The sequence below is a fragment of the Myotis nattereri genome (assembly GCF_964212035.1).
Source record: "Myotis nattereri genome assembly, chromosome: 2".
NCBI classification, from domain to species: domain Eukaryota; kingdom Metazoa; phylum Chordata; class Mammalia; order Chiroptera; family Vespertilionidae; genus Myotis; species Myotis nattereri.
The window spans coordinates 181,707,103-181,722,451 of NC_138076.1; the positions used below are offsets into that span (position 1 = coordinate 181,707,103).

General features: G+C 37.3%; 2 protein-coding genes across 2 annotated transcripts in view; one reads left to right on the forward strand and one right to left on the reverse strand.

Moving 5' to 3' along the window:
* Positions 1 to 9,421, forward strand: part of DNAI7 (dynein axonemal intermediate chain 7) — a 58,513-nt gene extending 49,092 nt beyond the window's left edge. Inside the window, exons 12-16 of the mRNA XM_081082324.1 lie at positions 981 to 1,137; positions 2,401 to 2,615; positions 4,095 to 4,262; positions 7,486 to 7,599; positions 8,257 to 9,421. Coding sequence (XP_080938450.1) covers positions 981 to 1,137; positions 2,401 to 2,615; positions 4,095 to 4,262; positions 7,486 to 7,599; positions 8,257 to 8,538 — 936 coding nt within the window. The 3' untranslated portion in view covers positions 8,539 to 9,421. The remainder of the gene's footprint in view (positions 1 to 980; positions 1,138 to 2,400; positions 2,616 to 4,094; positions 4,263 to 7,485; positions 7,600 to 8,256) is intronic.
* The window catches only part of IRAG2 (inositol 1,4,5-triphosphate receptor associated 2), a 36,633-nt gene continuing 27,461 nt past the window's right edge, over positions 6,178 to 15,349 (reverse strand). Inside the window, 7 exon segments of the mRNA XM_081082325.1 lie at positions 6,178 to 6,440; positions 8,957 to 9,217; positions 10,316 to 10,423; positions 12,220 to 12,321; positions 12,586 to 12,635; positions 12,752 to 12,814; positions 14,327 to 14,370. Of these exon segments, the coding sequence (XP_080938451.1) occupies positions 8,974 to 9,217; positions 10,316 to 10,423; positions 12,220 to 12,321; positions 12,586 to 12,635; positions 12,752 to 12,814; positions 14,327 to 14,370 (611 nt within the window). The 3' untranslated portion in view covers positions 6,178 to 6,440; positions 8,957 to 8,973.

Sequence of the window (15,349 nt, forward strand, 5' to 3'; positions counted from 1 at the left end):
CTTTATTGAGATACAATTGACATGCAAGTTTAAGATGAACAATGTGATGAGTTTTACTTTCATCCATTCATTTCTACACTTGTTACTCTGCTTATACTTTTTTTTCTCTCTTCACCTACACAGCCTAGCAAGGGTATTGGAACATGGTATCTGCGGTCCCATAGCTCTGTTTTTGAGTTCTGATGCCTCCTTAAAGTAATTTTGTAATTATTGGCAAATTACTTGATTTATGGAAATCCCACTTACCTACTTTTTTTAATAAAATTTTTTTAAATTATATTTTACATTCAATATTATTTTGTATTAGTTTCAGGTATACAGCATAATGGCTAGACCATCATTTACTCTGTTATTATTATTTTTAATTTAAATTCTTTATTGTTTAAAGTATCACATATGTCTCCCTTTTCCCTCATTGACCTCTCCCTGGTCTCTCCCACCCCCCAGCACATACTGTTTGTGTCCATGGGTTATGCTTATATGCATGAATACAAGTCTTTTGGTTGATCTCTTACCCCCTCAAACCCCACCTTCTTTCTGAGGTTTGACATAGATCGTCACATACTTTAGAAAGTGTTCCCCAGCTGGCACCATACATAGTTATTACAGTAGGTAATTAAGTTTACATCCCCATGACTATTTTGAAGCTGCCAATCTGTACTTCTCATTTGCTCTACCCCTTTCACCCAGTCACCTGCTTTGTTAAACATATGCCTGTAGGATTGCTTGCAATAAAATGCAAAGTCCCAGCCTACAACCTGGCCCATAAAAGGGTTCTGTAATTACATTCAAATTTAGTGCTTTCCCCCTTAATCATTATCTTTTCATTTTGTTATAACATTTTGTTAGTCAATCTATAGTTGGGACCAAACTTTAGTACTTATGAAAAATAACTACATAGCTTATTCAGCAATATTTACATCTTTAGCTATAACACCAGTCAGCTTCTAACTTGATGTTGTTTCGGTCATTTTTACAAGATACTCAAAGATGGATTACAGAAATTTGTTTATCCTCCAGCAACTACAGAAGACTTAGAAACAGAAAACGTTTTCCCACCCATAGAGGTCATGCTTGAGGTTCATGAGAACGTGATCTTTTTTGAGAATCCCATGGTGGCAAGGTGGGATGCTGAAGGTACACCAGCTTTGATAATTATGTAATTAAAAGAGGTATGCTAAACAATCAGAAATAGAGAGAGAAATGGATTCTTTCCTCTGGGAGTGTTCAAAGTTGTAGGAGAGGCATATAGAGAAAAACGTCACAACAAGATGCAGTGGTGTGCTATCAGAGATGGAAGTGCTGTAGAGCAGAATGGTGACCAAGTCAGTCTGGAAGGTTAAGGATGAAATATTGAACAGGTTCTCAAGAGACTAAGAGAGCATTCTCCTATGAGACTTTGCATGGGCATATCTCTTCATTTCTATTAGGCATATAGCTATGAGTGGAATTGCTGAGTTGAATGGTAAATTTATGTTAACTTTTTAAGAAACTGCCAAATTGATTTTTCAAAGTAGCTGTACCATTTTACATGCCTGCTAGCAATACAAGTTTTCCCATTTCTCCACATCCTTGAAAATGTTTTCTGTTATGTATTTTTTTATTATAACCATTGTAGTGGGTATGAAGTGGTATCTTGTGGTTTTAATTTGTATTTTCCTAATGACCAATAATATTGAGCATTTTTAAAATGTATCTATTATCCTTGAATATATCTTCTTTGGTGAAATGTTTATTCAAATCTTTTACCCATTTTTAAACTGGGTTGTGTTTTATTATTGAGTTGTAAGACACCCAAAAGACCACCTATTATATGAAAAGTCCAGAAAAGGCAAATCTTTAGAGACAGGAAGTATCTTAATAGTTGCCTGGGGCTGGAAGGTGGGAATGGGAATGAACTATAAATGGACACAGGGAACTTATCAGGAGGATAATAATGTGCTAAAAACTGGATTGTGGTGATGGTTGCAAAACTGGGTCAATTTCTTAAAATAATTTAATCGTATGCTTAAGACAGGTAAATGTCAGAGCTGTTTAAAAAAGATGAAAAGGGGTTCTGTACTAAGGAAGAGTACTGTAGGGAGAAAGAACTGCACGTGCAGAGGCACACAGGTGCATGAGGTTGTTAGGGAAGGAAAAAAGCGGTGGCTGAAACAAGGTGTGTGAGAAGTGGTAAGGGACGAGGCCAGAACTGTGAGCCAAAGCTTCATTTGAAGGTCTTGCATACCAAGCTTGACCTTGTAGATAGGAAGAAAAGCCCAGCAAGGTCGGTTTTTTGTTGAGATTCTATTCTAAATGTAAAAGAGACCTTTATATATATATTGCAGTTATTTGGGTTTTATTCAACATATTTTTATATAGGAAAAGAGGAAACTAATGTCATTTGCTTTAATCTAAAAGGTAAACATTGGAAAACTGATGGCATCAGTAATGTAGTTTATAAATCAGAAGAAAGAATTATAACACTCAGCCTGGACACTTTGGGCCCTGTTACCTTGATTCAAGATGCTCATATTAACATGCCATACCAGTCATGGGAACTAAGACCACTCGATGAGAATAAAGTACTTTTGACTGTGACGACAGTATTTGCTGAGATTCAAATACAAATTAAGGTAAATCATTGTTATAGCAAGTCATATCCAAGAGGTAAACCTCATTGATGACTATAAGAGAGTGTGTGAAAGCAATCGCTCACTGGTCATTTACATACAGAAATGTCTTTTATTTTAAGAAACTTTATTTTCCATCAACCTTATTTCCACTTTCTGTCTAAAAGTCTGTGTAAGAATAGCTGAGACCATTGAGTGGTTGTTTCTACCCACTCAGTGGCCTAAGTAGTGAGGGCGGCAGCCCAGTCTTCAGTAGGGAACTGCTGCTGAAATGTTTATAAATATGTTTAATATATACCTTGAGCTATAATTTCTAAACAAAATATTAATTAGATAGGAAATAACATGTAAAAAGCGAGGCACAAATTTATACCCTAAAGTTACTAGGAATAGGCCAATTAATGAAGGTACAAGCCTGGTTGCAGTATGATTTTCAGAGAGTTTTTGACCCCCTCCTGAGAGGTGTCCGATCTTTATCACCAAGCCATTTGAAACCCCCTTTGTGAGATTTCTCTCCCAAGGAGCCTGTATTACTTGTCACTCATAAATTAGCCTGGAATCTAGAGACAAACAGTAGATTAGTGGTTGCCTGAGGCTGAAGGTGGGAATGGGGATTAACTACATTGGCATGAGGGATGAGAGGAGGATGGAAGTGTTCTGAAACTGATTTATGGTGATCGTTGCACCACTCAGTAAAGCTTTAAAAAAATCACTGTATTATGCATTTGAAATGGGTGAATTTATGATATGTAAAGTATACCTCACTAAACTTGTTTTAAGAAAGAGAGAGCCTGAAATTCTTAAGAATGTGGCCGGAAGACTGGATTTAATCCATCTTTGCTTTTGAAAGCCGATGAGATGTGTGAATTTTGTACACCTTCAGACTTCCAGTTTAAACTTTGCAAACTTCAAAACTGTAAAATAATTTTGCATTATGTTAAATCTTATGTGTAAAAAATTATCCTTAAAACTTGTAGCATGATTGCTGCCAAATAGCTATTATAATTCAACAGGAACGTATGTAGTATTCTTAGGTCACAACTTACAAAAGAGGAGATCTGAAAGATCCTTTAGTTCAGTCCCTTTACTGTTCAGATAAAGCACTGAAAGGTAACATGGAGACTTCGTGGCAGAGCTTTGAGGTTGGTCCTAAGACGTACCTGCCCTGCACTCCTTTTAATATACACTGAGTGGCCAGATTATTATGACCACCCCATCAGTACGTCCAAAAATACTGAATATTGAAAACTTCCTAAGCAAATACTCTCAAGGTTTTATTATTATTATTATTATTATTTGCATAACTAATTCACTTCATTGTACTGATGGGGTGGTCATAATAATCTGGCCACTCAGTGTAGAATGAGATAGGGTTAAAAAAAAATGGTATAAAGAACCCAAAGGCTAGAACTGGAATGATAATGAAGTAAGAATTCCTTTAACTTGTATGAAAGCTTATTTTTTTTTTCTCATTGATACTAGGAAGGCCTCTGCATGTTAGCTTCAGTAAACATGGGTGACAAAAAGCCTCTCTCTATTTTGGAAGGAAAATGGATGACTCCTATTTATTTCATTATTGCTTTGCAAGAAGCTGGATTGAATATCTTCCCTACTGAATACTCTCATTTTTATGTTGCTACAACCTGTAAGGTAAGCATGAATCTTTCCAAACTTAATGTGATGGACATTTCAAATGCTAGCAAGTATTAAATTGTATATAAATCTTAAAGTACCTCATGGGTTTTCTATATTCATTTATATAAGATTATAGTTAGAAAGGAAGGAATAAATGGCAAGACCAGAAATTCAGAGTTCTCTCAAGTTTAATAATCTTCCCCCAAAAAGTAAGCCTTTGGTATGATCTTCGCTTGACAAAAGGAGGACACCCACAACTGGTCGGTGTTAGTGCGAGGGTAGTCAGAGCCACGTCACATTCCGTATATGTTCTTGCTTCTTCCAGACTGGATATATCTAAGCCTTCTTAAAAAAGTAAATGACTGAGCAGTTTCCCAAACAGGGTAAGTCAGATGAAATCATACACACACACAGACGACTGGTACACAACCCACTTCCTCCCGTGTCTTGGCTGAGGCTCCCTGTAGACATATACAAAACACAGCCTGCTTTGTGTTACTGGTAAGGCTTTAGCTAAATGAGATCCTTCCTTATGAAACTGTGAGCTCTTTGAGGATGGGAACTGTCTTTTGATCAATTTTGATGGATTCTTCCAGCACCTCGCATATTCCTAGAATACAGATGTTTAGTAATATTTGACATATGAATGAAGACAAATTCTCTTCTAATCATGAGAGGTGTTTTGGGCAGATGAATTCATTTCTCAAGAACAAGTTGATAATATACCAGAAAAATGACAATATAGGTAGACATTCATGTAGCATCTGAAAATAATCATATCAAGAGTATGTACACGTGTGTGTGTGTGTGTGTGTGTGTGTGTGTGTGTGTGTGTGTGGCGGGGGCCGGGGGGAGAACCACCTTGGTTTTAGTAACTCAAATTGCCAGTTACTCTGCAAATGCTGAATGTAGTGTAGTTTTCATTTATTCAGAATATTCAAAAATTTTTCTGACCACCTATATCAGTGGTTCTCAACCTTCTGGTTCTTTAAATACAGTTCCTCATGTTGTGACCCAACCATAAAATTATTTTCATTGCTACTTCATAACTGTAATGTTGCTACTGTTATGATTTGTAATGTAAATATCTGATATGCAGGATGGTCTTAGGCGACCCCTGTGAAAGGGTCGTTCGACCACCAAAGGGGTTGCAACCCACAGGTTGAGAACCACTGACCTATATTCTAGTATTCTAGGCATGCTTTAGACGCTTAAGGATACATTAGTGAATTTTTTTTTTTAAAGTTTCTGACCTTGTGGAGCTTACATTCTAGTAGAAGGAGACAAAAATAAGAAATAAGCATAAAAAATGATTTCATGTCAAAGGTAGATAAGTGCTGTGGGTAAAAGAAAAGGTAGATCATGAGCACTGGGATTAGGGCTGTGTACAGTATCAAATAGGGCATCGGGGGCTCAGGGAGAAGGAAAAATTTGAGCAGAACAGGAAGGTGGGGAGTTTAACCAAGTGGATATCTCAGAAAGCAGCTTCCAGGCTGTGTGGCCTAGAGCAGTGGTCGGCAAACTCATTAGTCAACAGAACCAAATATCAACAGTACAACGATTGAAATTTCTTTTGAGAGCCAAAGTTTTTAAACTTAAACTATATAGGTAGGTACATTGTTATTAACTTAATTAGGGTACTCCTAAGCTGGCCTTTGCTAAAAATGTCCTCAATCTGATTGAGATACATTCCCTGAGGTCGACCCCTTCCAACTCTTCCATCCACACTTGTCTTGTATACTTGTTTCGTCTATCTCCTTTCATTCATCCTCTCTATATGTCCGAACCATCTCAACATACCTTTCTCAATCCTCAATACTACATCTTCTTTCACTCCACAGCATTCTCTAAAATTAACTTAATAAACTTTACTTAAAGTTTTAAGTCTTAGTTAAACTATAGGTACATTGAATAAAACTTGATATCATACTTAATAACGATATTATTTATTGATAAAATTAAATTCCTTACAATTTACCTTACAATATCCATAAAATTAAATCATGACAGTGACTGACAAACACTAATATGAACAATGGCCTTGCATCTCCTTGGAAAGTTTGGGTAAGTCAGGTTTGTATGTTGTTTTTAATTTTAGGCACGATTCCAGGTTCTCATCAATAAGACGACTCCTCAATTTACCTCTTGATAAGGTTCATGCTTGACAATGATTGTTTGCATAAATATGTAGACCTGAATAAGGAAAGAACATCAAACGCTAGTTTTTTCAGTTGGTTATATGAGTCAGGAACACTATTCCAGGTGTTAAAAATCAACATATCTTCCTTCTCCAGGTCTCTCAAAGCAGACCACTTGTGCTGTGAACTAAGTTCACATTTGTTTTTCTCCAATATTTCTATACCAGCACAAAGACGTTCAAATTTCAAGCTCCACAGTTCTTTGTTTTTTAAATCCAGCAATTACATTTCAAAGTTGCCAATGTCAATATTAAAGGGAGAAAAATGTTTCATTTTATAATAATAAAGCCACCACCACAAAATAATTACAATTCTTAAATTGATGACAAAAATACCTGTAGGATTTGCAGCTGGTTGGAAAAATACAGGTAACTATGCTTCGAGTAGGTACTTTTGTCATCTGCACACGATTTGCGGACGTGACTAGCACTAACCACTGCACATAAGACTGCTGACTGACTGGCTCACTCCACTCGTGCATGAATCGCATGTGCTTCCCCCCAGCTGCGTATTCCGCGGCCCCGCCTGACCGACCGACACCCCCCACTTCTTCTAATGCCACTTCTTCAAAATAGACTCGCCCAGGCTGAAAACCGACTTCTGCGCATGGGCCACGAAGTTTCAATCGCGCTGTATGTGTGCGCCCGCACGTGGAAGAGCCACACTCAAGGGGCCAAAGAGCTGCATGTGGCTCGCGAGCCTTGGTTTGCTGACCACTGGCCTAGAGGTATGAAGGTTCAGCAAGGAGGCCAGGTGCTTGGAGTTAGCAAAGGGAGAAGAAAAGATAGGTCAGACAGATAATGAGATGTATGTGGGAGGGTGTCAGATCACGCAGACCCTTACAGATCACTGTTAGGACTTTGGATTCTATTTGAGAGCAAGAGAAAGCCATTGCCCCATTTTGAGAGAGGAGTCATAGAATCTGACTTACATTTTAATGGCTTTTTCTGTTTTGAGAATAAGCCGTAGGAGGCCAAGAATGGAAGGAAGACTTGTTGAGAAGGCTCTATGATCAATTCTATTGACTTTTATATTGACAGGTTCCTTTGGTGGAAATGAAAGCTTATCGACAAATGGCCTTGCTAAGTTCTGCTTTTGCGTTCGGTTGGAGCAAGTGGAATATGCAGTGTGGTTCTGAAAAAGTTATATTTAAGGTAGAGTATGCAAAAACCCATAACACTAGTTTGTCCTCCAAAAGAAAAGGTACTCAAAAGCTAAAAGAATATAGACTGTTTTCTCCTCTTGAAAAGGGGGTTGGGGAAATGACACTCAAAATGCAGTTTTAAAACCATTTTTTAAAATTTTGTCAAAAATATAAAGCTAAACTATGTGAAGGGTCATACCTGCATTGCCCATTATGGTACCAAATGCTCTTGATTTCAGACTCGAGTCCTTTTAACTTGTTATAGTAACTCCAGAACAAATGAAAGCCTTTAATGCGAATATGTATGAATGGTTCACGAACTCTCCAATTTAACTTTTTGGCACATTTGCTACTTACCTGATAAATTCTAAAAGCTGACTGATTAATGTTTGAGCATAAATTAGCCACCGTATTTATTTGTCTTGCTTACTGTGTTTCTCCCACTAGAACCTAAGCTCTTTGAGGACAATCATTAGTTACTGATTAATGTTTGGTTTGTTGTTACATTCCCAGCAACTAGAAAAGTGTCTGGCACATGACAGTCCCTCAATAAATATTTGTTGATTCAATTAATACATGTTGGGGATTGAGTTGAGCCCGTCAACTAATACTCTCCTGCCAATCTACTTCATCGGATTAACAGATTTCTCTAATTTTCTTTCTTTAGGTGAGTGAATGCCTCACTACAGAACAGGAATGTATTCAGGATCCTACATGGACTCTTTTAATGTTTAGTGGCAACCGAGCACAAAGGCTCAAGATTGACGAAGACAGTGAGGCATTCTCTGAGGCCCTGAAAGAGGAAACTGAGTTTCATTCCACTCTCTGTCACATGATCAAGGATTTTGCTTCTCAAGAAGCAATGGAGAAAACCAAGCGCCCTGACAGCCAGTTTGTTGACTCCGTGTGCCACATGCTGCTCTGTATTAGAACACTCAGCTATTCTTAACCTCTGCTGGTTCTTAAACTTTATTCAGCGTGAAGAATCAAGCAACTTGAAGAAAAAAATCAGGTTATTTCCTCAATAAAATGTAGCAAGTGACTATATTTCAAACAGGCTCTTAAATAACCTAATCAGCATTTTACACTCAAATTTTATTTTGTAACATGTGGGGTTCTTTTCCTATGAACACTGGCCCACTGAGATTTAACGATGCTTTATTTCAACAAAAGTTAACAATATATAGAATATATCCGCCTCAATAAGCTCATTAAAAGGTCATGGGAAGGTAATCACAGAAAGAGGGAATTTAAAAATCTTAGTCATTCTGAGAACCTCTGGTTCCAGGCTCTCCTTTCCCAGCTAAATGTTACTCATTTACAAAATTCAGATACTGAAACTTTAAAAAAAAAATCAAGATACACACATTAGGACGTCCTACGGTCACACTGGTGGTGGCCCGTTGTGTCGAAGTCTGGTAAATGGCCACAAGATATGTTCTAGAGACATCCAGGAGTCTCCATCCTGGGTGGGGGCGGCATCCACGGACTTCTGGAAAAATCTGCCTGTGAGGAAGCTTATCAAAGCTGCAAACAGTACAATCAACGCGACGGAAAGCCAGAGAGCCTTATTAGCCTTTCTGATGGAGGTCTTGAGATTTGTTGCCCAGGAAGCTATTGTGTCATAGCTATAAGGAAAATACAGATTCAGAATTTGGTCATCACAGTAATCCATGATTAGCAACACTTCTTTTGTCAACAATACCAGTCAAGTCATTGACCAGCACTGCTGTGTAATAAACAACATAATGTGATCTGTTGTCTTGGTTTGGGCCACAATCTGTCCCCTTTTATGATTGTCAGAATTAAAAAAATAACATGTTGTTATGGTGAGAATCTGAAGATGCTGTGATTCAGGCATTATTTAACTCCTAACAAGAACATACAACTATTTATCTCATTTAGGTAAGGCAGTGTGTTCCTACAGTGGAAACAAAAAATATTACTTATTGAGTAGAATAGAATATATGTATATGAACATTGTATAGATAAACAGGTCATTTATTTCTCACCATACCTTAGCTGTTTGGTGTACTGATATTTAAACTCTTTTTAAAAAAATATATATTTTATTGATTTTTTACAGAGAGGGAGAAGGATAGAGAGTTAGAAACATCAATGAGAGAAACATCGATCAGCCTGCCTCCTGCACACTCCCTACTGGGTATTTGCTGGCAACCAAGGTACATGCCCTTGACTGGAATCAAACCTGGAACCCTTGAGTCCGCAGGCTTGACGCTCTATCCACTGAGCCAAACCAGTTAGGGCTAAACTCTATTTCTTTTAGAGACACCCACCCCACAAGGTTATTTACAGCATCATTTAAGTCTTTGAAACTGTGCTAAACACTTCACATGTGGTAATTTATGTAATCGTGACCACAGAACAAGGACAAAGGTACTGGTATCACCCCTGTTTAACAGATGAAGAAATAGGTGCTCAGAAATGGGTGAACGTGCCCAGGCCACACAGCTCATTAGAGAGCTGGGCGTGGAGCTAGGCCTCCTGACTGCAGGGCCAGGCTCCTTGCACGGGATGCTCCTGCCTGTTGTAACTCACAGGTTCAGGAATAACCCCTGCAGACCATTTGAAGTTTGTTATTCATCTTAAATTTAGCAGTTTGACAGGTCTTTAAATAAAGTAGTTTAATCCGGTAATACTATTAACCCTGCCTTGCCCTTCCCCATTCCACTGAAGTGATAGAATTTGGCAGGTAGACCACTTACATGGAAGAGACATCCCATTTCGATGGATTATTCCTCTTTTCAGAAAGACTTGGCTTTCTTGTCCTTTCTACTGTTTCTTCTCCAGGGGGCTCTGCATCGTCCTTAGTTCTGTAATAAGTGTTGTTGTTTTTTAAATATACAAAACTAAGAATAATGTGCTATGATTATAAAATATTGCTACATTTTACTGTATAAATAAAGATGCACACAAATATTTGTTTTACGTTAGAAATATTTGACAAATTTCTAGTTCTAAAAGTCAAATCACCAAGTTTATTTAACCATTTTGTTTTCACTAAGTATTCTTCTACCACGTGGACGGTAATAACCTATCTTAGTGGATTTTACTCTTTTCTCTGTAGGCTTTTTGATAAATGCTAAATTGGAGTAACATCAACGTGTTATTCTATTTCTCTAAAAATCTTAATTTTAAAACTTTATGAAAATATTCTCAGTGCAAAACTAGTTAAAATGTGCTAGCAGTGTTTAGCGATCCGGCAAATGGCAACTGAGTTGACTTTAAATAACTTCATATTATCTAGAGAGGGATGGCCTTACCCGAACAGAACCTTTCATTATTATGTTCACTGCTGCGTTCAAGCTCGTGATACCCTCACAACTGCCAAAGGGAACCGTCTCAAAGTGGTGGTGGTGGTTGTGTCAAAAAATACAGGGAATGTATGCGGTAGATTTTAGTTTAGTCTTTAAAGGAAATAAACCAGAATCAACTGCATTCTTACAAGATTCTCAGTTTTAGTCTTTTGTTTGCAAAGACTTCGCAGTAACTACCATGCTATTCGAACAAAAAGCAAACGATACATTGTACTCTTTTGAAGGAAACTCTTGATTTTTTTTCTGTCCCAGATCAGTGAATATCCACTATGGTAACTCTTAGATTTTTAGTACACGCAGCAGGCTCCGGGAGTATTTTAAAACACAGAGAACTTTAAAGGTAGGTCCTGTGTCTTCCTCATCTCTCTGTTCCTTAGGACTGATGTAGTATCTGTCACACACTAGGCTCTCCAGGAACATGTATAACATGAACATAAAATCATTTCGTTAACATCTCTGCAGATGGGGAAACTGAGACCAAGGAAGGTTAGAGCAATTTGTCCAAGGTCACCCAAAGACGTAGACCAGCGGTTCTCAACCTGTGGGTCGCGACCCCTTTGGTGGTGGAATGACCCTTTCACGGGGGTCGCCTAAGACCATCCTGCATATCAGATATTTACATTATGATTCATAACAGTGGCAACATTACAGTTATGAAGTAGCAACAAAAATAACTTTATGGTTGGGTCACAACATGCGGAACTATATTTAAAGGGCCAGAAGGTTGAGAACTACTGACGTAGAGGCATTTGTTCATGCTTCTCCTTCCTGCCCTCTCTCTCTTGTGCTATAGAAGTATATTTTATGTGACTTGCTAAATATAGAGTAGTCATGTAGAGTTTTATGTTTCTCCTACTCTTTATTTATGTAAAGGGAAGATATATATAATGCACATGTATTACATATATGCCTATGGTATATATATAATTCATGTAGTTGTTTTTAAAAAACGATACACATTTCACTCCTGTGGCTTTTTATTCACCGCGCCCCCCCACCCCCACCCCATCCCTGATTGCCAGATAGCTGCCTATACAGAGAAAAAAATTATCTTTACAAATCTGGCAAATTATAGGGCCTTTTCTAACTTAAGACCGAAAACCTTGTAGGTCTGAGCCCTACAAGAGTGAATGCATTCACAAATAGCTTTTATATAGTGCTTTGCAGTTTATAAGTCTTAAACAATGAGTGAGCTTTTTGATGATGCAGCACTGATCTCCTCACAGAGTAAAAGTGATCCCCACTGTTTATGCCCAGCTCACATCAGGTTAACAAACACACGCTTCACCTACTTTAGCTCACATTTTTCTTCTTCACCATCTGCCCAGGAATAGGTGCTGATAAACCGCTGTAATGAGGGACGGTGTTCACTCTGCTTTGACCCCAAAATACGCCTATACAAAGATGATCATATCCACTTGTCAAATCAAATACATCCATACCCATTATTATTTCCCACTACCTAGCTCAGTACAACAATTATACGTTCTAATTATTTTCTTGGCACTCGCATATTGCTTATTTAAAAAAATAATAAAACATTTCATTATACGGCAATATTTATAATTGTTCTGCTTATATCACTTATTTCAAACATTTACTTTAGCACAGTTAAAATTAGGAAAGTTCCCAAAGAGCAACCATATAATCACACTTACCAACTGCATGACCTCCTACTGAATCGGTCATTGTTTTCCATCCCAGCCACCTTTAAAGTTCAGGTGTTAAAGAAATGATAAAATAGGAATTTAATGAAGTATTTTTGTATATTTTTCTTCTATGAAAATGAATTTGCTTTTTGAGAACATTTAGAAACTTGCTCACCGTTGCTGCATTGCCAATATTTCTGGGTAGAGAGGCAATCGTTACTCTTCGAAGAGAAGATGGCTATTCAAAGGGGGGAAACAAACATTTAGAAAGTTCTTACTGTTTTATTCTTATATGCAATACTGATGAATATCTTTGTACATACACATCCATGCACTTGACTACTGAGCTAAACAGTAAGCATTTTAAAAAGGATTTTGTTATGAGCAAATTGCCTTCCAGAAATATTCTACTTATTTACATTCACCTTCCCCAACATTGGGTGAGTCTGATTTTTGCCAATCAAATCGAGTATAAGCTTTCTCGTTTAGGTTTGCATTAATTTGACTTGCAAAATATTCAACACTTTTTTTCTATGTTAAATAACCATCTAAGAACCACCTGTTTATGATCTCTGCCCATATTAATTTTGTTCATGATATTTCAGGCAGAAAATGTTTTCATTGTTAATACAGCCAATGCTCTTCATCTCTTCCTCTCTTTTGTTACCATTTCTTTTAGAAAGATTTTTCCCTACTAAGAGGAGCTATAGTTTAGCTTTTTAAAAATTGTTTCATTTTTTCCACTTAATGCATTTAAGGATGGGCATATTACTTTAATGAATGGGTGTGTTTTTAGACTGACCTTGAGATTAGCCCAGAAAAAAAATGTTATATAGTATTATGTGGTTCTTAAAGTTTGAGTAAGTACAGCTTCAGGAAATAAAAATATTTTAAATGTAGGAAATAAAGTTTTATGTGAATCCTTTTCTTAAACCATTATCCCTAAATTATTTTCATAGGTTAGTTGAGCATCAAGAATATCAACCTGTGGTCCATGAAACCTGGGTCCAAATTATGGTTCTACCACTACATACATCACAACTAATCACTGAACTTCTGTGCTTCTCTTTTTCCTCATGAGCGGAAAAGAGATTTGGATGAAATGATTTTAGAGTCACTTGCTCAAAAATCCTATCACTAAATCCTGAGCAATCCTGATTTTCAAACTCCCTAATTTTTAGTTAGGCATACAGCCTCCAGAATAAAAAAAAAACTGTATTTCCAGTCTTATTTGCAACTAAAGTGAAAAGGGAAATGTTTTCCGGGACTTCTAGGAAGTTATTTTTAATAAAGGGCGAGGGAATACCTGTCTTTCCTTTTTCTTGGGATGTGCCTGGGTGTAATGACCAGGACTTGGTGCCTGGGACTGCAGGGGCCTCTCACACCATAGTGTGGAACCAAAGGGCTGAGTGGATGAAGCAGCCAGCGAGGAGGAGACTGGCCCTGTGGATTTTGTGAAGCTACTTTTCTTTTGTTGGACTTCCATTTCCAATTCCCATTTTACATGAGAGACACTATTGTTTACAGCTTCCTTCTCACCACCAAACTTAATTGATAAACCAGCATAACAAGAAATGTAAAAGCATACACCTAAGCAAATATACACACACACATGTGCACACATGTGAATTACAATAATTGTTTTACGATCTACATTCAACGCTATGTTGCTTCAAATATTTAAAAACCAACCCCCTATAATATTCGATAGACATCTTTAAAGTGAATCAGTAGGTGAATCATTAATTACCTTGGAGTTTAGAGAAGCTGAGCGTTTTTTAACTTGACAGTCATCTGAAGGAAAAACATTTGCACATTTTAGAAACTACCTTTGTAATTTCTGTTAATGCTGTGGTCTTAATTCTTTACAAAGAAAAACAATGGTCAGAAAATATTTAAGATCCTGAAGACTGCTGATGTTATATTTGGTTATTGTTTATTCGGTGATTCATAAAAAATGACCATCTTAACCAACAGAAAATAGCCCTCTCTGTTACTACATATGTCCAGAATGCTGACCTAGCACATAGTAGGTACTAAATGAATAGCTTCTGAATAAATGAACCCCAAATTACAGATAGGAGATACCAAGTATGGTTACTTTTCTTGAAGAAGGAATAGAACATTTAAGAATTCTCAGAAGTTCATACGGCTTATTTAACAGAAACTATTATAAGATTTATATGCTAGTAAACCTTATATGAAGATATTTTCCATGGCCTTACATGTGTCTCTATTTTTCATTCATTAGTCAGCTTTACTATGCTAGTGTTAGTCCTTCTCTGAGGAATACAAAACCATGGTTGATGAGAACATTCATAGTTGTTCTGTCTTACTTTGTGTGGAAAAGAACCAATTTTAACATATCCTAAGTAGGAGAACACTAGGGTCAACTTAATGGGTTGGATTATATATATTCTCTGATCTCATCAATTTAAATTTATTCAATGAATTTTTAAAAAATATGTTTTTATTGATTCTAGAAAGGGGAAGGGAGAAGGTGAGAGAGGGAGAAACACTGATGAGAGAGAAACATCATTGATTGGCTGCTTCCTGCACACCCCTCACTGGGGATTGAGCCCGCAACCCAGGCATGTGTCCTGACCAGGAATCAAACCAGCAACCTTTTGGTGCATGGGATGGTTTTCAACCCACTGAGCCACACCATTCTGGGCGGGTTTAATGATTTTTTTTAATGTCATTATCGAAGAATCTTTGTCTCCCAGGCTGTTATCTAACTGACATCCTACTTTTGGCTATGCAGATGACAGGA